This window comes from Alligator mississippiensis, chromosome 4 (genome assembly GCF_030867095.1).
Source record: "Alligator mississippiensis isolate rAllMis1 chromosome 4, rAllMis1, whole genome shotgun sequence".
NCBI lineage: Eukaryota > Metazoa > Chordata > Crocodylia > Alligatoridae > Alligator > Alligator mississippiensis.
The window spans coordinates 216,985,861-217,007,318 of NC_081827.1; the positions used below are offsets into that span (position 1 = coordinate 216,985,861).

General features: G+C 41.8%; 1 protein-coding gene across 1 annotated transcript in view; it reads right to left on the reverse strand.

Annotated features, from left to right (window-relative positions):
• SCN2A (sodium voltage-gated channel alpha subunit 2) overlaps positions 1–21,458 on the reverse strand; it is a 96,177-nt gene that overhangs the window by 9,017 nt on the left and 65,702 nt on the right. Inside the window, exons 19-24 of the mRNA XM_059727326.1 lie at positions 20,695–20,849; positions 17,982–18,155; positions 15,081–15,203; positions 4,223–4,504; positions 2,691–2,744; positions 461–598 (exon numbers count right to left, since the gene is read on the reverse strand). Of these exons, the coding sequence (XP_059583309.1) occupies positions 461–598; positions 2,691–2,744; positions 4,223–4,504; positions 15,081–15,203; positions 17,982–18,155; positions 20,695–20,849 (926 nt within the window). The remainder of the gene's footprint in view (positions 1–460; positions 599–2,690; positions 2,745–4,222; positions 4,505–15,080; positions 15,204–17,981; positions 18,156–20,694; positions 20,850–21,458) is intronic.

Consider the following 21,458-nt stretch of genomic DNA (forward strand, 5'->3'; position numbering starts at 1 on the left):
TATAAAGTAGTAAGTCTAAACACAGTACTGTATAAAGAAAAACTACTTGACAGCTTTCACTATATTTTGTAAATCCACATGAGTCAGCTTTCAGATGTAGAAGCCCACATTTCTTTTCTTCTTTGACATGGCAATTATAAATGGCTAGACTATTTATTATTTGGTGTATTTACAGAATTTTTTTTCAAAGATTATCTTTTTTTCTTTATTTAGCTTGAATAAATATGCATGTTTATAGTTTTGTTCATTTGTCTGTGTACTCAGCTTGCTAAATTACAAACCATTAATAATTAAGTACATTTACTATATGTTCAGTTTTATATGTTCAGTTTGTTAACCCTTTCTAAAGAGTAAAATGGTATTTTTTTATTTAGTCATGATGATAGTTCACTGTGCATTAGGCCAAAAAAGCATCACAGTTGTATTTAGCTTGTTTAAAGAGGAGTGATAAAATACTTATCTTCTTTTTCTGCTGGTTGAAGTTATCAATAATGACACCAATGAACAGGTTCAAGGTAAAGAATGATCCAAAGATTATAAAGATGACAAAGTAAAGATACATATACAGGTTTTCCTCATACATAGGCTGATCCAATACCTACAGAAATGGGCAAATGTTAAACTATAGTAACAGTGTGGACACCAAGAATCTTATTTGTTTTATAAAATGTCAGGCTCTGTTATACTGGCTCATGCATCTTGTGAACAAGACTCCACATACTCTACAACGTTGTCTCCACTGGACTGTGCTATTAACAACTGTAGAAAGAAATTCTAAAAACATGACACGAGTGTTAATCAATAGTGTATAATATGCCTGACTCTGTAGGCAGCTTGAAACCACAGCTATAAGATGTGTGAACTGTCACTTTCATTTCCATCAAGGACTTGGGGACTCATCAATTCCACTAAATTGTAGTTTGGGATTTTTCAAAGAGGCCATGGAGTTCAGCATTTTTGCCACAGGGTATGACATTTTGTTTTCTATTTTTCTTCACTGCCAGGGCTCCTCTGAAGCTGACCCCATGTTTACCAAATTTTACTCCAAGAGGGAATTAATTGTAGTTGAGTATATGCTCCAAGCATAGTTTTATGGAGCAATGCAGGATAGGGTGGGAGATCCAGGGCCATGTCTGCATGAGAAATGTTTTATTGGGATAGGTTTACCAGTATGTGCCAAATCACACACTATGCTTGTCACTAAATGGGATGTGGGCAAGCAGCAGAGCAGCCTGATTGGAAACAGGGCTCACATGGAAGCAGGAGACTGCCTGATTGGGAATGGCCCAGCTATCTGTGTTAAGAACAGGCCCTGAGCCATGGAGCCAGCTGTTTGCTGCAAGCAGCTGGGAGAAGAACACCACCCGGCTGGAGCTGTTGCTCACACAACTTCTGGGAGGTACAGGACAGGAATTATGGGGTTGATTGGAGGTTTCTTTTCCTGAGGTCTGACCTAAAACTACACCCTGCTGGGTTTGGATGCTGTGGTGAGACTGCTGGTGGCGCAGCAGTTCTCAGGAAATGCCACACCTGCGCCTCCCCAGTGAAGGGAGAGTATGGGGCTCCAGAAAACCTCAACCCCCGCTGCCTTGTGGGTTACCCCATTCAGGGGAAAGGCTAGGGGAGCACACCCCAAAATAAAAGCACAGGGCCCAGGGTCATGAAGTGAGGCCTGAGGCGGGGTCCAGGCTGGAGAAGAGGGCCTGAGATGGGGTCCAGGTCCAACAGTGAGGCCTGAGGCTCAAATGAGGGGGTGGGATGAGTTTGGGGTTGAGAAGCCCCAGTGTGGGGGCATGAGTTTGAGGGTGGGATTGAGAGCCCAGTGTGGGGTGCAGGGATTGAGAGTCCTGATGTGAGGCACAGGGATTGCGGGCCCCAGTGTGAGGGCATGGGAGTGAGGGTCCCGGTGTGAGGGCAATGGTGTGAAGCTATGGATGCGAGCTGTGAGGCATGGGACATGGTATAAGGTGATGTTGGGAGCCATGTATAGGCCCTTTGGCATCAGGGCAATTAAATGGGCAGCTTCCTGCCTCATTTACATCCTCCATTTAGTTTCATCAAAGGAGTGGCAGGTGAGGCAGGCAGGCAGTTATCCCTGGGACAAGTGGGCAGGCCAATGACTAGACCAGCTCCAGGATGACCACTTGTTACACAGTATCACATCCTAGAAAGGTCTCCTAGCATGAAGACACCTAACATCAGTAAATCTGGGATTTTACCAGTTTATTTCACCCTTCTGCTAAGGGCCAGAACACAACTTGCAGCCATGGAATCCAGGGAGAGAGAACTGTAAGGTGCTCAGAGCGGAGAACAGTACAGGAACAGAGAACTGAAAACCTAATGAACCTGAGAGCCCAGTGAAAAGCTCATCATGGAAAACAGTGTTGCAAATAAACATCCACAAATTGTATATTAATGGGTGTGTTCACTTATAGGTGTTTTTGAAAGTTGGCATAGGAGTACAAGGTATTTTGTGGCATTTTGTTGCTATGAATCTTTCCCATGTCTAGTATACAGGATCCCTCAGAGTTCTTCCTTTGCTCTCCTTTTCTCTTCTATTGCACTCCAGTTTCTGCTTGACAGAACTTTATAGAATCCAGAGTTATTTTATTTCCATTGTCATTCATGTATGATATCAAATTACATTACTTGGATCCTTGACTCAAACACATGACTCAGAATATACTTACATTGCGAGAATCCACTGCTGCATACATGATATCCATCCATCCTTTAAATGTGGCCTATAAAAAGAACATGTATTTAACTTCTGTTGTTTCTATGAGGTTGTTAGCTAGAGAAATTGTTTAAGAATGCAAGGCTACTATGTCCATTCCACATTTTAAACACTGGTAACATGCTAGATAACCTTTAGCTGTCAGCCAAATAATTATCAATATACAGTCAGCTAAATTCCTAATTCCTGAGTCCTAATATTTAACTACAAGAGATACTGTATCCAGTTAAAAGTCTTGACTAATTTAAAAAATATCCTAAATAAAAGTGTGGGAGTGTATTATGATGTCTAAGATGTAGAGGACTGCTTTTGACCACAGTTAAAAGTTAATTAGATTTTCCACTTAAAACTTAACGTGTTGTTCTTTGTATTACTCTGTATATATATGGCTTCATACATACTCTGGGCTCATCACTTGTTCTGCTGCTCAAACATACTATTCATTTAAACATTACAGTGGATACTCCACATGGCTCACTGCATAGCTCAGAGCATGCTTTTGTCTCCTTAGGCAAATCTACCACATGTTCTCCTAGCCATGAAAGGTGCCATAGATGGAGTGTGCGTCTGTTCCTCAACATATTAAACACTTCATTTTGCAACCACTCAGGTACACGGGAATTACTTTACCCTAGACCATGGGTAATTAACTTGTTCTATGTTTGCTACAGCTGGATTTCTGCTATAATTACAACAGGAAAATATGGAATAATTAGTTTAAAAATGATGGCATAATACCTAGCCAAACCCTGAGAAAAAAACTAGAATTTTCAAGCTGGAAATACACTCTGGGCCTAAAAAGGTCAGAAAGTTGAGGAAAATATTCTAGTTTGGAACTGATACATTTCTTAGTGCTTTTCAGAATCATCAGCTAAAGTAAAGAACATCAAAAGATGCCCAGAATAATCATATTTGAAAGAAATGGTGTGATTCCATGTCTTGTGGAATTATGGAAAGTATTTGTCTAATATTTGTGAGTTTACATTAAAAAAACCTCTTTTTGCTTTAAATATTTTCTTAGAGAAAGGGAATCAATAGAAGATGAAACAATGGGACAGTCAGAAGTTAAAACTTAGAAGGCAGAATCAATGTCATGCCTAAAATACTCATAGTGCATTGCTGGAAATATCACATCTTGTCAGGTGTCCCACAAGTTCTGGTCAGACAAACTTAGGAACTCAAGCAGCATACCAATTTCCTGGCACTTACTAAAGTTGCCCTTCTTCAAGTCAAAAGAAAGTCCTACATACAGAAATGGCTACAGAGTTAAAACACACCATTATTTATGGTGAGTGCCCATTTCTGTTTGCTTGAGATTTCTTCTCCAGGCAACTTAACACATATGTAAGGAGTTTCATGAACACAATGGTAAACCAGGAATATTTTTAAAGGTGGAACAGCATTACTTAATGACAAAAAGCAATGAGAAATTACTCTTCAGTACTACAAGTAAATAATAAGAGACATTAAAGAGTAGTGACTTACAACTTGAAGAAGAGAAAGATAACCAAGTCCTACATTATCAAAGTTCACTTTCACATTTTTCCATCGGGCAGTTTTATTGTTTGCTATAAGGTCCTCACATTGACTGTAATTATTGATTTGGCTGACATCAAACCTTTCATCATTTGTGGTGTTAACACAGTAGTAGAATTTGCCAGCAAATAGATTTACTCCCATGATGCTGAAGATTAGCCAAAAAATGAGACAAACAAGAAGCACATTCATAATGGATGGAATTGCTCCTAAGAGGGCATTCACAACCACCTAGTGTACAAATAAAATATAAGGAAAATAAGGTTAGAATATGTATGGTAATAAAAGAAGTATTTTATCTTTAATCAATCTTTCTCAAAAGTCATATTACTTATAATGTGTTCTATTTTCCAGTTGCTGAAAGTAACTCATACAATTGATAGAACAAACAACAGCTGAATAAAATCAGAACTTGGAAACAAGAGCATGTAAAATAAATAAGCAAAGACCTGTTAATGGTTAATTGCCTTATAATTTGAATACTGTAAGAAGAAAATAGATCCTAAATCCAGAGCCAACAATAATAGACCATTTGAAAGGCTCGTAGGCCCAATGGTTGGTGTTAAGTACAGTTTCATTAAATGATTCAATAATAATCTTGAGAGTAACATGGTAAATTTAGCCACAAGTGATACTTAATAGGGAATAACTTCAAATATTAGTAAAATAATGGAAAATGACTTTGAGATATAAATATGTGGGTTAACAATGTATTAAGTAGACATATCATCATGAATTAAGCAAAGAGCTTATACATGAACCAGTGTTTAAAAGCATGAAATTATAGTTATGAAATTACTCAATGTACTTAACAGACACCAAGCCTTGCAAGACCCTTGAATCAGTGTTATTTGTATATGAGGCACAGATCTAGGGTGGATCCAGAGGGGGTACAGTGGTGTGGCTGCACTCCCTTTAAATTGTGTGCTGCACACCCGCTAAGGTCCCAGGGTTTATGGACATTTCAGCGGAGCTCCACACGTGCTGTGAGCTCTGAGCTGACTGGCTGGTTGGTGTATGGTCAGCCTGGAGTCCCTACTTTCAAGCATCTACCTTTCTGCTGCTGTTTGCTTTTCTTCTCCCTCTCTGCCTCCCCCTCCTGAATTCAGCAGCAGGGGAAAGTAGCAGGCCTTGCTTTCATACAGCTCTGGAAGCTCTACACCACTGCTGCTTCCTAGTCCTCTCATTTTCCCTGCTGCTGAAATCAGGGGTGGGGGAGGGCAGCAGGCTCGGGAGCTGCTTTCAACCAGAAACTCCAGGCAGACCTTGCACCAACCAGCTGCTGAGCTCATGGAGTTCATTGGCATCCAGGATCACAGCAAAGGCCTGTTTGGCTGTGTAGCATATGTACAATTAGCCCTCTTCATTGTGCATGCAGCATGCTGCCAAAGGAGGTGTGGCTGCATCCCCATCACTGTAATTATGGATCTCCCTATGCACTGGGCTTGGCAGTGGACAGCAGTGGCAGAGCACAGGTTCTTCTTCCCAGCACCAATTCCTTGCCCACCCCTCCCCCCAGGTGTAGGTTGGACACAGGCGCTGGCAGGAGGGGCATGAGCACCACCACTGCTCTTCCTGACCTATCCCAGTGCCCCTCACAGCTTCTCCCTGCAGCTACAGTAGGGCAGGAGCAGTTCTGGGGCTACCCCTGTGCCTGCATCACCTGGAGACAGTTGCAGTAGCAGCAGAGGGAGGTATGACACATCACTGCACCCTGAAAAATCTGCACCTGTAATGTTTTCCAATGTACAATACGAAAGCTGTGTAAATACATTCAGATGATCCAGGAAAATGTTCCCTGTCCCCCCCTCCCAATCGAAAAACTTATCCTGAGAGCCCTGGACAGACATAAGAAAAGTCAAGCTGCTGAGGAGAAAACAGCCTGTAATGCTGAGGATTCCCAGCTAAGGGGCCCTGTGCATGCATCCCACTGTACTATACAGGATCCCCTATCTTCCTGGGGACAGATGGCAGTAGCATGCACAGGGAAACCCTGACTGCCTGACCCAGGCTGCTCAGGATCATGTGCAGGGGTCATAGCAGCTTCGGCAGTCCATGACTCCCTGGGGCCCTGGAGTACAGTGTGGGTATGATGAAAATCCATGTTCTGCTCTCTATTCAACGGGAACAGTAGATTTCAGCCCAAAGAACACACTGGCACATCTACACGAGACACTTTACTGAGCAGTAGAGCAAATTACTGCATAGTAAGCATACTGCACCATTTACATGTACAGACCTTTACTGCACAGTAATTTGCTCTACATTGTACACTGGAATGCTGGAGGACTGTTCTGCAGCTTCTCTTGGAAGAGCAAGTATACAGATGTTCAGTCTCCCAAGAGAAACACTCCTGGGAGTAATTTAACATTTGTTGTTCCTGGGCTATTTTTTTCTCAGAGTATCCATTTTTTCACTGGGAGAAAAATCTTGAATGTCTATACACTTATGGTTAGTACTGAGAGAGCAGTGACTTTCCCAGTAGAAATTGAACATCTGTATATGGCCAAAGGCTGTATATGCTTAATCATAGTGACATAAGTCAAAATGGTATACTGTATACAAAACCCTGTAGATTCTGTTGACCCCCTTAAATTTTAAAGTTGGATATGCAGTTATTAGCCCCATTTGTAATGTAGCTAATGGCGTCCTGACAAATTGATAGTGCTGCCTTCCAGAGTTTAGTTACCCTTTCTAGAGCTTTTGAGAGTCTATATAAATGTAAAAGGACATTTCACAATGTGGATGCTTTTTGATAAAAAGAAAAATCACAATAGTTTCCTAGAAAATTCTGTCAGAAAACCTGTTAGCATTTACTAATAGCATCTCTAGCATTTGTAGCCACTTCTAGTTTTCTGGTGAAAAACATGCATTTGCTTAAATGCAAGAAAGATTGTAGGAATGGTGTATAATAATATGCAAGCCTCCTCATATTTCTTTTTCTATGGAAGGGTTTTGTTTGTGCTAAATCATGACACTCTAAGAACTACTGGCTCTGTTTGAACCCAGAAATTAAGACCCTTTACAGAAAGGGCAAAAATACTGATTAAGACAAGGTTTTTAAGGAGAGAACTATTTGTTCCATGTTTGTCAGGTGTAGGATATTGTCAATGACAACCAAGTGTCCCTTGATGGAACTGGAAGACTAGAGGCCCCACGCCCTTCCTGCTGGAACCAGAATGGAGGTGGAGAGTCATGCAGGGATTTCTGTTCTCCAGCCCTGAGGACAGTTGAATTTACAGGAATACATTCACTGGCTGTCCACCCTGCTCTCCCCAAACTTATCCTATGGAGGTAGGGGGACAACAGAGCCATATGGGATTCCAGATATAATTGCACATATATAACTGGAAGCGCTTCAAAAGGAAGCACTTCCAAATAACTTCTATTTCACCAAGTTTATTTTTGGATTGCTTCAGACATTCTTGGAGTGGTTCATAAGGCATGCATATCCATCCACTTGCCCTTTGACATTCTTCATATGTATTTGAGGCACTTCACATTTACATCTGTCAGAGCCTTAGACTCTTAAGCAGCTGCCTTTTCTATCAGGAGTTCTAGCCCAAGGGAAATGTCGTATTTCAATATGTGAGTCAGGGATTACTCTAAGTAAATAGAGATCTAACAAGTTCTGTGCCCTTTTGGGACATTCCATCTGGGAACTCCCAAAGTTTTGCATCATGGTAATATATACCACAGTGACTGAAAGTCTCAATTATGGCCCATGGAGTGCTGTGTAATTTCCCCACTCACACAAATAAATACTTTTAACTTTTCAAGTGCCGGATATATAAAGCATAGCCTCTTGATTATTGACTTCACATTCTGAAAAGATGCCCCAGTCTGCACTAATTCTTCTGATTACTTCTTACTATCAGCATCAACTTAATCTTTGTATTTTTTTCCTAATCATACCCTTAATTTTCCAGAAGATTCCTTTACAGATGTATTTGTTCCAGTTGTAGGTTAAGGTAGTCTCTCTAAGTCAGTATATTTAAAGCTAAGAAGTCTAAACCTGAAAGGCATTTATTTGGTACTGCAGTTGGCTTCCTAAATACATCTGAGGGACCATGTGATACATTAGTACATGTATTACATATGTGATACAATATTGAACAGAAAATTGTATATATCAAATTACATATGGAAGTTCTCAGCTCTCTGGCCCTCATAAAGCTGAAGTGCTGCTCAATCAATGCATATCTGGATGGCCTAAGCAATTATTGTGTTAAGTCAATTTTTTTGGTCATTGAAGCATATTGACTTCTGCTAAAGAGATTTATTTTGTACTGTCACGATCCTTACATTCAACTACACTCTTGTAAACTTTCACTAGAAGAAAAGAATCAGATTCAACTGTAATAATGTGATTTCAAAGTCCCAGAGGCAAAATGAATTGTGAAGTATTAATTAAAAAAATATGCCCATTCCAGAATTCACAGTGCAAATTGCTAAAGTTACTATGATTATGATAAAGTATAACTATAGATTTCACATACTATGGACTATTTACTGATATTAATAACAATATTCTTAATTTATTGTCACACATGCATCACTATTAAAATCACCTTGGTTATTTATGCAAATAATGCAAATTTCTTATTCTCTGTGTCAATGAAATTTTGGTTTTAGTTCATTTGTAAAAATATCATTAATGGGATATTGCTTTACCAAAATATCATTCATATCATTTACCAAAATAAAAAATATCTATAACTAAAATATGAAAAATTTAAAACCTGAAATTATGTCTATAGCAGTAACTATGAAAACTGTTTCTTTTAATACAGTATACTATTTGGTTATGTTTGAAACACAGGCAGGAAAGTATTCTTGTGTGAATTTTATTTCATCTGTTGAAAAGAACAACAAATGAAAAATGACCTGGTTTTGCAACTAATCTGACCTTGTAATTTGGCCTTGTAATACTAAATCCAAACTACAGTCCTTGAGCATTGGGTGAAGAGTAACCCATCACCACTGCAGTATTATGCCCATACAGGACATAGTATCTCTGTGTGTGGAAGGAAAGTATTCTGGGCTGTGGATTTTGCTGTACTTTCTTAGCCCCACTTCTACCAATTCTAAATATTCCTTTTTTAGGTGCTACATGATTCTGATAGTAGAATGCACATACCCATTGCATGCATCTAGTGTTAAGTTAAATGGATAGAGGATCCTGGAGCCCTCTCCCTTTCTAGTCCTAATTTGTTTTTTTTTTTTGATAGCACCAGCTCTCATAAGCTTATGACAATAAAAATTACATTTTCTAACTAAAAGAGATTTTTCTAACAGAATTTAAACCTCAAGATTGTATGTTAAAAGGGGGGGGGGGGAAACCTACATTTTTTTGGCAATAGCTGTGATAAATTACTACCTGAAAATAACAAGGAATTCTACCATCAAACCACAATACAAAATGGATTCTGTGAGGAGCTTCCCCAGTCCCAGTCCAGGCAAGAGAGTTGGGATACGTAGGGGGACAAGTAATGGAGAATCGTACCTCCCTGCACATGGGCCGCTGCCACCATGTTGCAGGCTCCCCGGGGCCATCCTTTTGGTGCCCCCTCTAAATCAGAACCTGAGGCTGGTGCCCCACCACTGCAAGTAGAGAACGATTAGGTGTAACAGAAATGAACTATTTAATAATAACACTGAAATACTTGAATATCTAAACTCTGCAATCCAACTGAATTCAGTGGGACTGTAAAAACAAATGACTACAGAATTTTGCCTTTTATAGAAAATGTGGAAAACCTTTCAATATTTTACATGATATTTAAGCACTATTGGTAAAATTAAACTTATTCTTAACTAGACTTCTAGGTTCTCATGACTACTGCTATTTCTATTTTAAAATATATTTTACTTAAACACAGTTATGAATTATCCTTTCATATAGTGGTATAACAGTGCAGCCACAAGTCCAGCACAGACACAACACATAGATGGAAGCAGCACTTCTGGTAGCTGCTGTGCCATTGGTGTGATTGTGCAGCTGCAGGGACAGCTGCTTTTTTTCTGCTTCCCACAATCAGCGCTCAGGGCAACCAAACAAAACATCCCAACCCAAATAATGTTACTGAATTTCATGAGTGTAATAAGGCTACTTATGAAGGAGAATAATTTTAATACAAATATTTAAAGGTTTTTCATGGATTGAAAACATCTGTCCTCAGGAATTGAGTCTCAACACACTCGAGGTGTCTGTTTTTTTCTCTTACTGCTGCATGCTTAGTCATGTATTATTCTTTCTATAATTGCCACATTTTCCACAGCTGACCTACTTTTTTCCCTTTTCAGTCTGAGTCCTGAAGCTACAGCACCAGCTTATATCATAAATCTTTTGATGGAGCTAATAATGTAGTGTGAAGCTTCAAGCTAGAGCTAGTTATAAGCTAGCTTCCATTGCTGCAAGAAAATAAGTGGGAGGGGTGAGGGACTGTGGCAGCAACACACAGGCCAAGAAAGAGAACAGACAGCAGAAAAAGATCATGGAAAAGAACAGTATGGCTGCATCTGGACGAGCGCAGCCATGTGTACCAGCAGGGCCAGGGCGCTGTGGGTGGGGAGTGAGGGGCACCAACAGGGCTCGGGCTGTGGCTTGTGTGAGTGGCAATGGCATGGGCAGGGCACTAGCATATCAGGGCTGCTCAGCGCTACAAAGCAGTGGGGACAGAGGCAGCTGGACCCACATCCGGTTGAGTGAAGGGGGGAGGGGGAGCTCTGATTTTCCATGATAAACCAAAATCAAATACTAAAATGTATAGATATTTAGAATTTATTTTATTATAGTGATTAAGGCACTGATAGGTTTCCAGATTGCTTTAAAATTGTAAATATATCAATAAAACATTTAGTTCAATTGATCCCTATATATAAATATGTTTCATTTTAATCATGGATTTAGAGTTTTTTAATCAGAGAATTTGCTATCTTTATCAGAAAAATTTGTGATTTTTAAACAGACAGTTTAAAAATCAAACTAATCTACTGAAACGGGTACTTTATTATATATTTACTAAAGAGCAGTACTGTAAATGAAAATAAAATAGGTGCATCTACTTGAGATATTTACTGCGCAGTAGGCCTGTGTGAATAGGGAAGTATTCGATTCGGATTCGGATTCAGCTGATTCGGTGATTCAATTTGGATATTCGGATCACTGTCCTGAATCAATTCAGCTGAATCGGCTTTAGAAGATTTGGTGCTGATTTGGAGAGATTCAATGATTCTAATTGGCCGGGGAGAGGCAGGAACAGCCGGGCAGCTCCAGCTGTCACATGGCGCAGGTGCAGCATGGCTCGGCAGGGCACTGCATACTGTCTAGGAGCTGAGGCCACTGAGGTTGAGCGATGCCAGGCTCCGGATGACAGGTGGAGCTGCCCCAGTTCCCAGACTGCGTGTGGAGCCCTGCTGAGCCATGCTGCACCTGTGCCATGGGGCAGCTGCCACTTGGGTGCCAAGCAGGGGGGGCAATCCCCACTGCCCCCCACTGCCCCACACAGTGCAGGGAGGGGCTCTACCATGAGCCCTCAGAGGCCCTGATCTCTGCTGCCAGATCCAGTGAGTGTGGGGCTTTTTTTTTATGTGCCACGAGGCAGGGCTGGGCGGGGCAACCATGAGGGCTTCTCCCACAGCTCCTCCAGCTGTGCCTGCCTTTGCCCTGGCAGAGGGAGCTGGTTGCCCAGCTGGCACAGGGGAAGGTGCGATGCAGGCACAGCTCACTCTGGGTGGCAGCAGGGCATAGCTTCTTCTCCCAGCACTGCCGTGCCCATATTAGCATTAGGAGCGGGGGCTATGCCCTGCCGCTGCTTGCCAGCCGGCACAGGAGAGGTGCAGGATACGGCCATGGCAGCACTGGGAGCAGGGGCTATGCCCTGTGGCCACTCGCTCCCTTCCACTTGGAGCAAACCGCACCCATATCCCACCCCCCACCCTGGCTGGGCAAGCGGCTACAGGACAGAGCCTCCACTCCCAACACTGCCGCAACCACATCCCGCATCCCTCCGCCCCCAACCCCGAGTAATGCACCTCCCTGCCCCGGCTGGGCAGCTTGTCCCAGCCACAATCCCTCTTTTGCCCTTTCCCTCCCTCCCTCCCCCAACCCCAACAGACTTACCAGCTGGAGGCAGCTGTATCAGCTGCCTGTATAATCTATGGCTGAATCGCCGAAGTGGCCAAATCTTTTCCGAATCTTTTCCGAATTGATTCAAATACTTCATATCAATTTGGAGCTTTTACTTTGTTTACCAATTCAATTCAGATTCAGAGATTCAGTCCCCAAATCAGGCCGAATCTCTGAATCAAATCAGCTACCGAAGCTTTGCACAGCCCTACTACACAGTTGATTAATTAGCTGTGCAGTAGACATCTCAGCATCTACTGTCCTCTATGATACTTGTGAATACAGGTACTATACAGCTGTGGAGTAAAAAACTTTGCAGCCCCACCTGTGTAGACACTGGAAGGGCTGGCTGAAGCACGAGGGTCCTTCAGTGAGGGGGCTGCCTGCTGGATAGCCTCACATTGAGGCTCTCTCATGTCCTAGCCAGCCCCTCCACTGCATGCTGAGCTGCAGGGAGCAGCCCCTGGCTGGCAGGCTGACCCCTGCTAGCTGAGGCTGCTCCAACCCAGTCACACATGCTGCGCATAAATAAACTGCAGAGCAATAACCTCACTCAAAATAATTAAATCAGGATTTGAATGCTTTTCTAAAAAGTTATAGTAGAGCTCAAATTCAAATTATGGATGTGATACAGAAACAACAGAGTGGTTTTTATGGTCTTTGTTATTCAGATTATATCAGTGGTCTGACAGGCCAGTTGAGTGGTTTGGTGGCCACCTGCATGCCACATTCCATGGGCAGGGTCAGCCCTTGGGTCTGCTCCAGTACAGCATCAGGGCATGTGGTCAGTCTACAGGTGTGAGCCCACATGCCAGCCCAACCTCACGTGCTGGATCCCACCACAGAGTGACCCCCTGCAAATCATCCTGACCCTGCATGTTGCCCAACCCCATGCATCAGCCAGCCTGACCCTGCACACTGGATCTGTCCACAGAGGAACCCCAGGCACCAGTGTGCAGGACCACATCATTCTGCCCACAGGGCTCCCCATGGGTCCAAAACTTTGGTAGCAGCAGAGCAGTGCCAGCATTAATGGCTACCACTCTAAAAGTCATGTCAACTAATACTGCCACTGTTCCCCTGATGCCAATTTTTTTAAACCCACGTTGAGATCTGCAGAACAGATGACAGCCCCACAGGCACGGTTCATCTCACAGGCACATTCTGCCCTGGGTAAGGTAGAAACCTTATCTGGGGTCCTGGGGGCCTCCCAGGGCTGCAGCAGTGGTGATCCTGGCACACAGAGCCTGGCCGACAGCTGGAGCATGGCTCTGGCCAGCTAGGCTCTGGTTTCAAGCAGCACACAATGCAGTTGTGTGCGCTGCCTGCTTTTTAGAAAACTTTTTTTTTTTAAGATACCAGGATTTCCCAGTATGTAATTTTGGCTCTGCACTGCAAATATGCAGTGTGGAGAACCTTTTCACATGCGCTGCATGTGTTTTATGTTGTCTCAAAAGCCTTTGGGGCACTGCAAAGCGCATGCATGCACTCATCTGAACATGCTGTGTGGGACTATATAACCCATTAACATTGATTAACTAGAGGGGAGATTACGGTGTATCACTGGAGATGCCGCTAACTGGGAACAGACGCCATGTAAGAGAAGAGGGCATAAAACACTCAAACTAGAATTGCCAGGAGTCATTAAAATATGGTTTTCAACTACATTTTTTTCTTTTAAGCCAAAAGTATTTGGGTTTTGGTTGAATTTCTCCAGAGAGTGTTTTTTTTTTCTTTTTTTTTTTTGGGGGGGGGGGGGTTGTGTTGTGGTTTTTTTGTTTTTTTTGTCTTGCCAAAAATCATTATTTTCTGAAAAAACCCTTCCTTTCCTATTTTCTGGCCTGCATGTGTTCTTTTAGTATTGTGAAGAAAGTTTTAAAGGGCCACAGTTCTAGCAGAGTACACCTCATCAGCTGTTCCATTTCACTAATACTGATTGGGTTTCACTATCAAGGTGCCTTTGCTGACTGGACCTATGGCAATGTCTCACAGTAAGAGAGAAGGACTGTCAATAGGTTGCAGGCCACTTCAGGTTTTATGGGTTAAAATCAACATCTTCAAATCAATCTATATGCAAATCAGCTTGCAAGCCAGTGTAGGTCACAGGGTAAGACCTTCTCACAAAAGAGTAATATGCTCAAAAAAAGAAACACCATCTAGCACATTGCAATGATCTGATCTCAAGGTGACAAAACCACTTGAACACTATTAATTTATTTAATGAAAATGTGATAAGCGCATATACCAAAAATAAAAAAATTAAAATTTCTATTTAAATAAACAATATTCTATGAAAAGAATAAAATGTTTGTAGATATGCATGATGTGGCATATATCCTTGCCCTATATATGTTTTAAATGTGTTCTATAAGTGAATTATATTTGATCAGTTCAACTTTAATTTAGTACAAAAATTTTAGAAATTGACAATATATCCATGCAGTTGATAAATAAAGGGCCTACTTGAAAATTCCAAATAGACTGGGAGATAAAGTGACTTGAATAAATATATTAACACGTGCTATGACATGTGATTCTATGTAAGCAGTTGAAGTGCTTTGCTTACCTATTAGTGATAAATGTTCAATTAATAAGATGGTTAACATAGAATTTCTACATGAAATTGTCATTATTTATTCTGCATGCATTATATTAGGTTCTTCCATGCTGTCTTACCCTCATCCCTTCAAATCGTGACAAGGCTCTTAGAGGTCTCAAAGCTCTTAGTGTCCTAAGGGATTTAATCGCACCAAGTTCTGAGTAGCCCAAGGCATTAGCTGTTAAGCTAACCAAAGAGACCTACACAAAAACAGAAAAGCAGTAATGTTCATTAATCTTGTATATACTTCTGTACATACAGTTAAAGTAGTAGAGGCCACAAACTTCTAAAGATGAATCAATGTTCAATCTCTTTCTCCAGGAATCCCTCTGTAATGCAGGAATGGTCTTTTAAGTTAGTCAAAGTACAACAAAAGTGTGTTATAGGCTGCCTGTTGATGAAATCATGTTGGCACAAGAGTAAATAAATTGCTTTATTTGTTCATAAATATCAGTCAATATGTAGTGTTATTTTCAGAAAAAATGAAGCCTCACACACACACACACACACACACACACACACACACACACACACACACACGGAAACCTCCAAAAATTAAGCTGAATTTGAACAGTCAGTTTCCATATCTTCAAAACTTGACTACACAAATGTAACAACTAGTCCAACTACTACATCATTAAATTCCTTTTGGGTTCTTTTAACCAGATTGATTTCTTAATCAGTTCTGCTTTGCACAAATTTGACTTGGCCTGTAGGTATAGAAGTTAATAAACTAGAACAGTTATCAATAAACAATAGAATTATTCTCATCAGTATCTCACAGGAATCCAATTATTCAAAAATATTTTGGACAAAAGTAGCCACAAAAAAGAGAGATACTGTACCATCCCTGTAACTGTTCATTGTTCAATGCTTCCTTCCTCCCACTCACCCAGCATGACGAACAAGCTTGCTCTTATTTCTGTCATTCCAAATGGAAAGGTACCCCCTTCTTTCTGCTTGGACAGCTTCACTGTGTGCCTCCACTCTGATAAATCATTTCAGGGATTAAATTCTTACCAAAGGATACATCAGTAAGGCTGTGGTGAAAGCCATGAGTTTGAGTTTCCTCAAAATATCTAACGATTAGAATGGAAGGTTTGTTGATAAAATAGGGCTTATTTTACAATACAGAGAATAGAGAGAATTCATAAGGCCAAATCTTTGACTTTTATAAATTGACAAAATTATAAATTTACACTGGCTAATTTACCAACTGTTCATAGAAAAATTAATTTTGCAAACAAGCAACTATGTAAACTCAGAAGATCAGGAACAAGTGTTTATCCATGAATCCACATTTTTATAACTTTGGGAGGAATAATCTTACTTGCTAAGTGAGAAATAAGGCAATAATTTTGGTGCCTGTAAAATTCTGTGACATAGATGGCAAATTGTTCTGGAGAGAACCTAATAAAGGCAAAGTGAGTAATGAAGTTTTTGGGATGCCTGATCTAGTAAAGCAGTATGCAATAGCAGGGGGGACCTGATGCTTTTGGTGTCTGAGAGGGAAAGGTGCTCTCTGCAAGCCAAAGTCTGCTTTCAGCTTGATGCATGCAGTGCTCAAGATCAGAATTTGCTCTGAAACACCTGATTACTCACTCTAGTGACCAGTAGTAGAGTTGTGTAGTAATTCTTATCTGTTGCTCACCCTGCTACATCCATTAGGACTGCAGAAGCCTGCTAACAGGACTTCAAATAATTTTGGACTTTATCTAAATATTTTTTTCATAAGTATGAATATGAGCATCCAAATTTGGATGTTTACAGGATTTGGTTTCCAATTAATTATTGGTTAGTTCATGAAAATGGTTTTTGTTCTAATTTGGCTTAAGTTTTATGAAAAACTGTCTTTTGTAATGTTTGACATACTATCACAGGCTTCCAGAACAGGATAACAAATTCACGAAGACTATACATTTAAGGCACAGACTAAGGGAAGGGCTCATGGAGCCACTTTTGCACCTTCTCTGTTCTCAGGCAGCTTCAGATTACACCAGGTTGCCTTTGGTTGTGTGGCCCATGGAGCTAGTAGAGGGAACAGGAATTCAGGGGCAGGGCAAGGGGTGCAGAGCCTGCCACTAAAATCCAGGGCAGGGAGCCTCACTGGAGTTGTGTGTTGGCATCCAGTACATTAAGCCCCGACACAGCCACTTCTCATGCATCTGCCAATGCCTGCCTCACCATGTCCAGATCTGGCCTGTAAGGAGCACCATAGTCCGGATGCAACCTGGGCAAGCAGGGTGCGTTTTACATCCCTGAAGTAGACCATTGCCAGCAGCAGCTGAAAATTTCCATAGCTGCCTGTACTATGAGGATTCATAAAACAAGTGATTCCTGACCTTTCTAGACCTGCTCCTGGCACATAGGGCCTTGTGAAAGACACATGAAGGCCAACTGTTGGGTGATCTGTGCAATATCTATGCCAAGGAAATCTGCCTCAGCACTCTGAAAGCCTTTTATAAATCTATATCCTACTACACCAAATTGCTGTGCTGAGCGCTGTAGTGGGATTGAGAATACCACCCCACATTTTACTTTTAGGTTAAACTGAGATAGAAATATAATATCACAGCAATTGTGACTAGAAATTAAGATAAAGTAAAAAAAAAAATCATGTTAAAGTATTCAAAGTCTATATACAATACAAATCAAGATGAGGAATGGAGTCCCTTACACACTGCATAAAAATAATAAGTGAAGACTAACCAAGAAAGAAATGTATCATTAAAGTATTGTAAAATAACTACAGAATATTATCAGTGTGCAAAACTTCTGTGTAGTTTTCATTAATTTTTGCCCTTAGAATTAAATTTACTACCCACATTGTACTAAATGTGTTAAAACAGAGTTCCTCATCAGAATGAATCAGGAGTTTAATTTTAAAATCAATTACATAATTTGACCAACACATGAGATTCTGTTGATTTATTCCAAGTGACTGACTTGTAAAACAGCATATAAAAGTAAATACATACATCGACAATCAAGAAATCCAGCCAGCACCAGGCATTAGTGAAATATGTTTGAAAACCATAGGCCACCCATTTCAGAAGCATTTCCAGAATGAAGATGTAAGTGAAGACCTTGTCAGCATATTCTAGCATGGTCTTGATAGTCTTGCGCTGTTCAATATATATGTCCTCGAAAGCCTGTAAATGAAATATTGTCAAGTGCCATCCTACTTCACAGTTTGCAGCATAGATTACAGGAACTAAAAAAAAAATAAAGTTTTAGGTGGGGGGTGGTTACTTGTATATACATAACAAACCATAGGTGTTTTCCCCTTACTTTCTCTTCAGGACATCATTTATTTTATGTACCACATTCCCTGCTTTCATCCCACTGACATCCTCTCATCTTGGACAAATGAACAATAATTTATGAGGTGGCTCCAATATAGCCTCTTTCTATTCCTTTTTCCCTCTCTAATACATGATAATGTCTTGTTGACATTAGCATCTGAATTGTCCAGGTAAAATTACATACAATAATTGTAGGTGCTAGCTGTGAATTCCTAATAACTGTTCCAGAGATAGAGAACAATTTTATAAGAGCATAACTAGAAAAAAACAATCTAGATAAAATATCTGGCAAAGAAGCCTTGAGCACAAGTTAATAACTTATTCAAAAGACCATTTCCACCTTGGTCAAGGAGACTGTGCCACAGCCCTGCTAACAACACATGACTGTAACTAGTACAATAATACGAAGTACTAAGTACTGTTCTACTTATGCAATGAACCTGGTTTAACATGAACCTGGAAATAAAAATCTGAAATCTTTGGCTTTATAATTTATATCTCCATGCCAGTCACTATGAGCATGGTTAAGCATTAGGGATGTGCAAAACAGTAACGTTTTGCTTTGACTTCTGTTTTGACGTTTCGTCAGTGTTTTGTTTCGAGTTTAGTGTCATTTTGAAAGCATTGTTCTGTTTCATTTTGTTGAAACAGTTTTGTTTTGATGCTGTTTTGACATTTTGCCCAGGTTAAAATGGGGAAGCATTTAACTGGAGGATGAACAGCCTCCCTTGATCGCAGGCAGATTGGAGCCTGCACCCTGGGGAGGAGTCCAGCAGAGCCCTGCAGCCATCCCAGGGGTGCAGGTGGGAGTCTGCCACTGCCACCTTCGACTAGTGCTGGGAGCTGAGCCGGTGAAGGGAGGCAGAGCTCAGCCCTGGCGCTGTGCTCCGCTCCCCACCCGGCTCAGTTCCACAAGGCTTTAAGCAGCTGGGAACCAAGCCCGGTGGCGGTGGGTGAAGCGCAGACCCCAGCATGCACCCCAACTCCCTCCATCGGGCTGTAAGACATTGGGAACCCTCTGCCTGCCTCCATCAGGCTGGGTTCCACAGGGCTTAGAGCCTCTGGGAGCTGAGCCCAGTGGAGGGAGGTGGGGCACAGCCTTGGGGATGAGCCCCTCCTCCCTCCACTGGGCTGCAAGCACCTGGGAACCCAGCCTGGTGGAGATGGGCAGAGTGCAGCCCCTGGGTGGAGCGCAGCCTACAGGCTGTGCCCCGCCTCCCTCCACTTGGCTGCAAGACACTGGGAACCCTCAGTCCACCTCCACTGGGCTTTGTTCCCAGGTGTTTGCAGTCCAGCGGAGGGAGGCGGGGTGCAGCCCCGGGGATATACTCTGCCTCCCTCCCCAGCAGCTCACAGCCTTGTGGAACTCAGCCCAGTGGTGGGAGGTGGAGCACAGCCCTGGCTCTGCCTGCCTCCTGCCACCGGGCTGAGCTCCATGGGGCTGGTGGAGCTGACCAGAGCTCAGCCCAGTGGTGGTAGGCTGGCAGAGCTGGCACTGTGCTCTAATCAGCTCCGCCAGCCCCCGGGAGTGCAGCCCAGCGGTGGGAGGCAGGGATAGCCAGGGCTGTGCTCCCCACTGGCCTGAGCCACATAGGGCTGCGCAGAGCCACTCAGAGTGCAAACCTGGCTCTCCTCTGCCTCCCGCCACCTGGCTGCTGCTTTAAAACTCCAAATGTTTCAAAATTTTTGAAACATTTCGACACGCCTCATTTCATTTTAAGGCTGTTTCCAAGCCCTCTGTTTCACTTTGATTTCGCTGTTTTGAGCTCAAAACAAGTCAAAACAGCGTCAAAATGAAACAGCTGGCAAAATTTCGCACAGCCCTATTAAGCATTAGAACAGGCTACCCAGGTTGTGGAATTGCCATCCTTGGAAGATTTTAAGAGCAGGTTAGACAGATTGGGATAAGTAAGTCAGGGATTATCCTTCTTGGAACAGGAAGTAGGAATAGGTAACCTCCTGTGGCCCCTTCTGACCCTGCTATTCTATAATTCTATGGTATTTCACTCAAATGGTAATACATAACTAAGTAGTAATACTCTAGAATCATAAGGAAACTAACAAATCACGTTCTATTTCTGAATAAGGAGAATAAATAAATAAGTCATTAATATGTAAAGAAAATGTGAAGGCATTTTCATGCTAGACTGAGATCTCTGTAACTAAATTCTTAAATGATCTTTAAATGATTATGCATATTATACTTATAGCCTTCAAGAAGTTCAATAGTTAATGTCAAATGTTTGAGACACCTTTTATAATGAAACTAGGGCATTTCTGAATTTGGCACTAGTACAATTCTTATATATTAAGAATATTTATATGATTAAGTACAGTTATAAATACTTGCTGCTTTAATAAACCAATTCTTTCACATCACAATTACCAGAGCACCACTGCTGAGAAGAATCATGAAGACAATGAAAGTCTCAAACCAGTTGTGTTCAACTATTCTGTAGCAGGTTTTCCTAAGGTTCCACCAGAGTTTTCCTTTCCCATCTTCGACGCTGACTTGACAGCACTTGAACCTCCGTATGCAGCCTGATAAATGAGATAATAAATTTTTATGAATCAAAATAAGGTAAATACATACTCTGAATCATTACTTAGTCATCAGTCCGTTGAGGCCCCCTCTACACATTACCTTGAGACCAGCTACATGTGCAAAGTAGCGATCATGCCATAAAAAGCTCCAACCAGCTATAAAGTTAGACCTCAAAACTCTGTATTAACTTTATAGCTGGCTGCTATCAAGTTTTAATTTGCACATGTAGCAGGATCTTCCCCTGCAGCTAGGGTCACATGTAGCAGGGTCTTCCCCTGAAGCTGGGGTCCCTGTCAGCTGACAAGGTTCTCAACTGCAGGGGTGCACCATGCCCAGCTGGGGCTGGGAGATCCACAGCTGGGGGGACTCTCAGCCCCAGCAAATGCCAGGACACATCTGAGTGAGATGCTTGCCCAGGGGTGCATGAAACCTCCAAGGGCAGAAGGTCATGGCTGCTGCAATCCCCAGCCCTGGGCATTTCATGCACTTGGGTTCCCCGTGCACTGGCAATAAGGCACAACGGGATCTATTGCACAATCCCAGAATCATGTCTCCTGTCATATGTGGTTGGCATAGCAGGAGGTGTGATTGTGTGGATCACACAT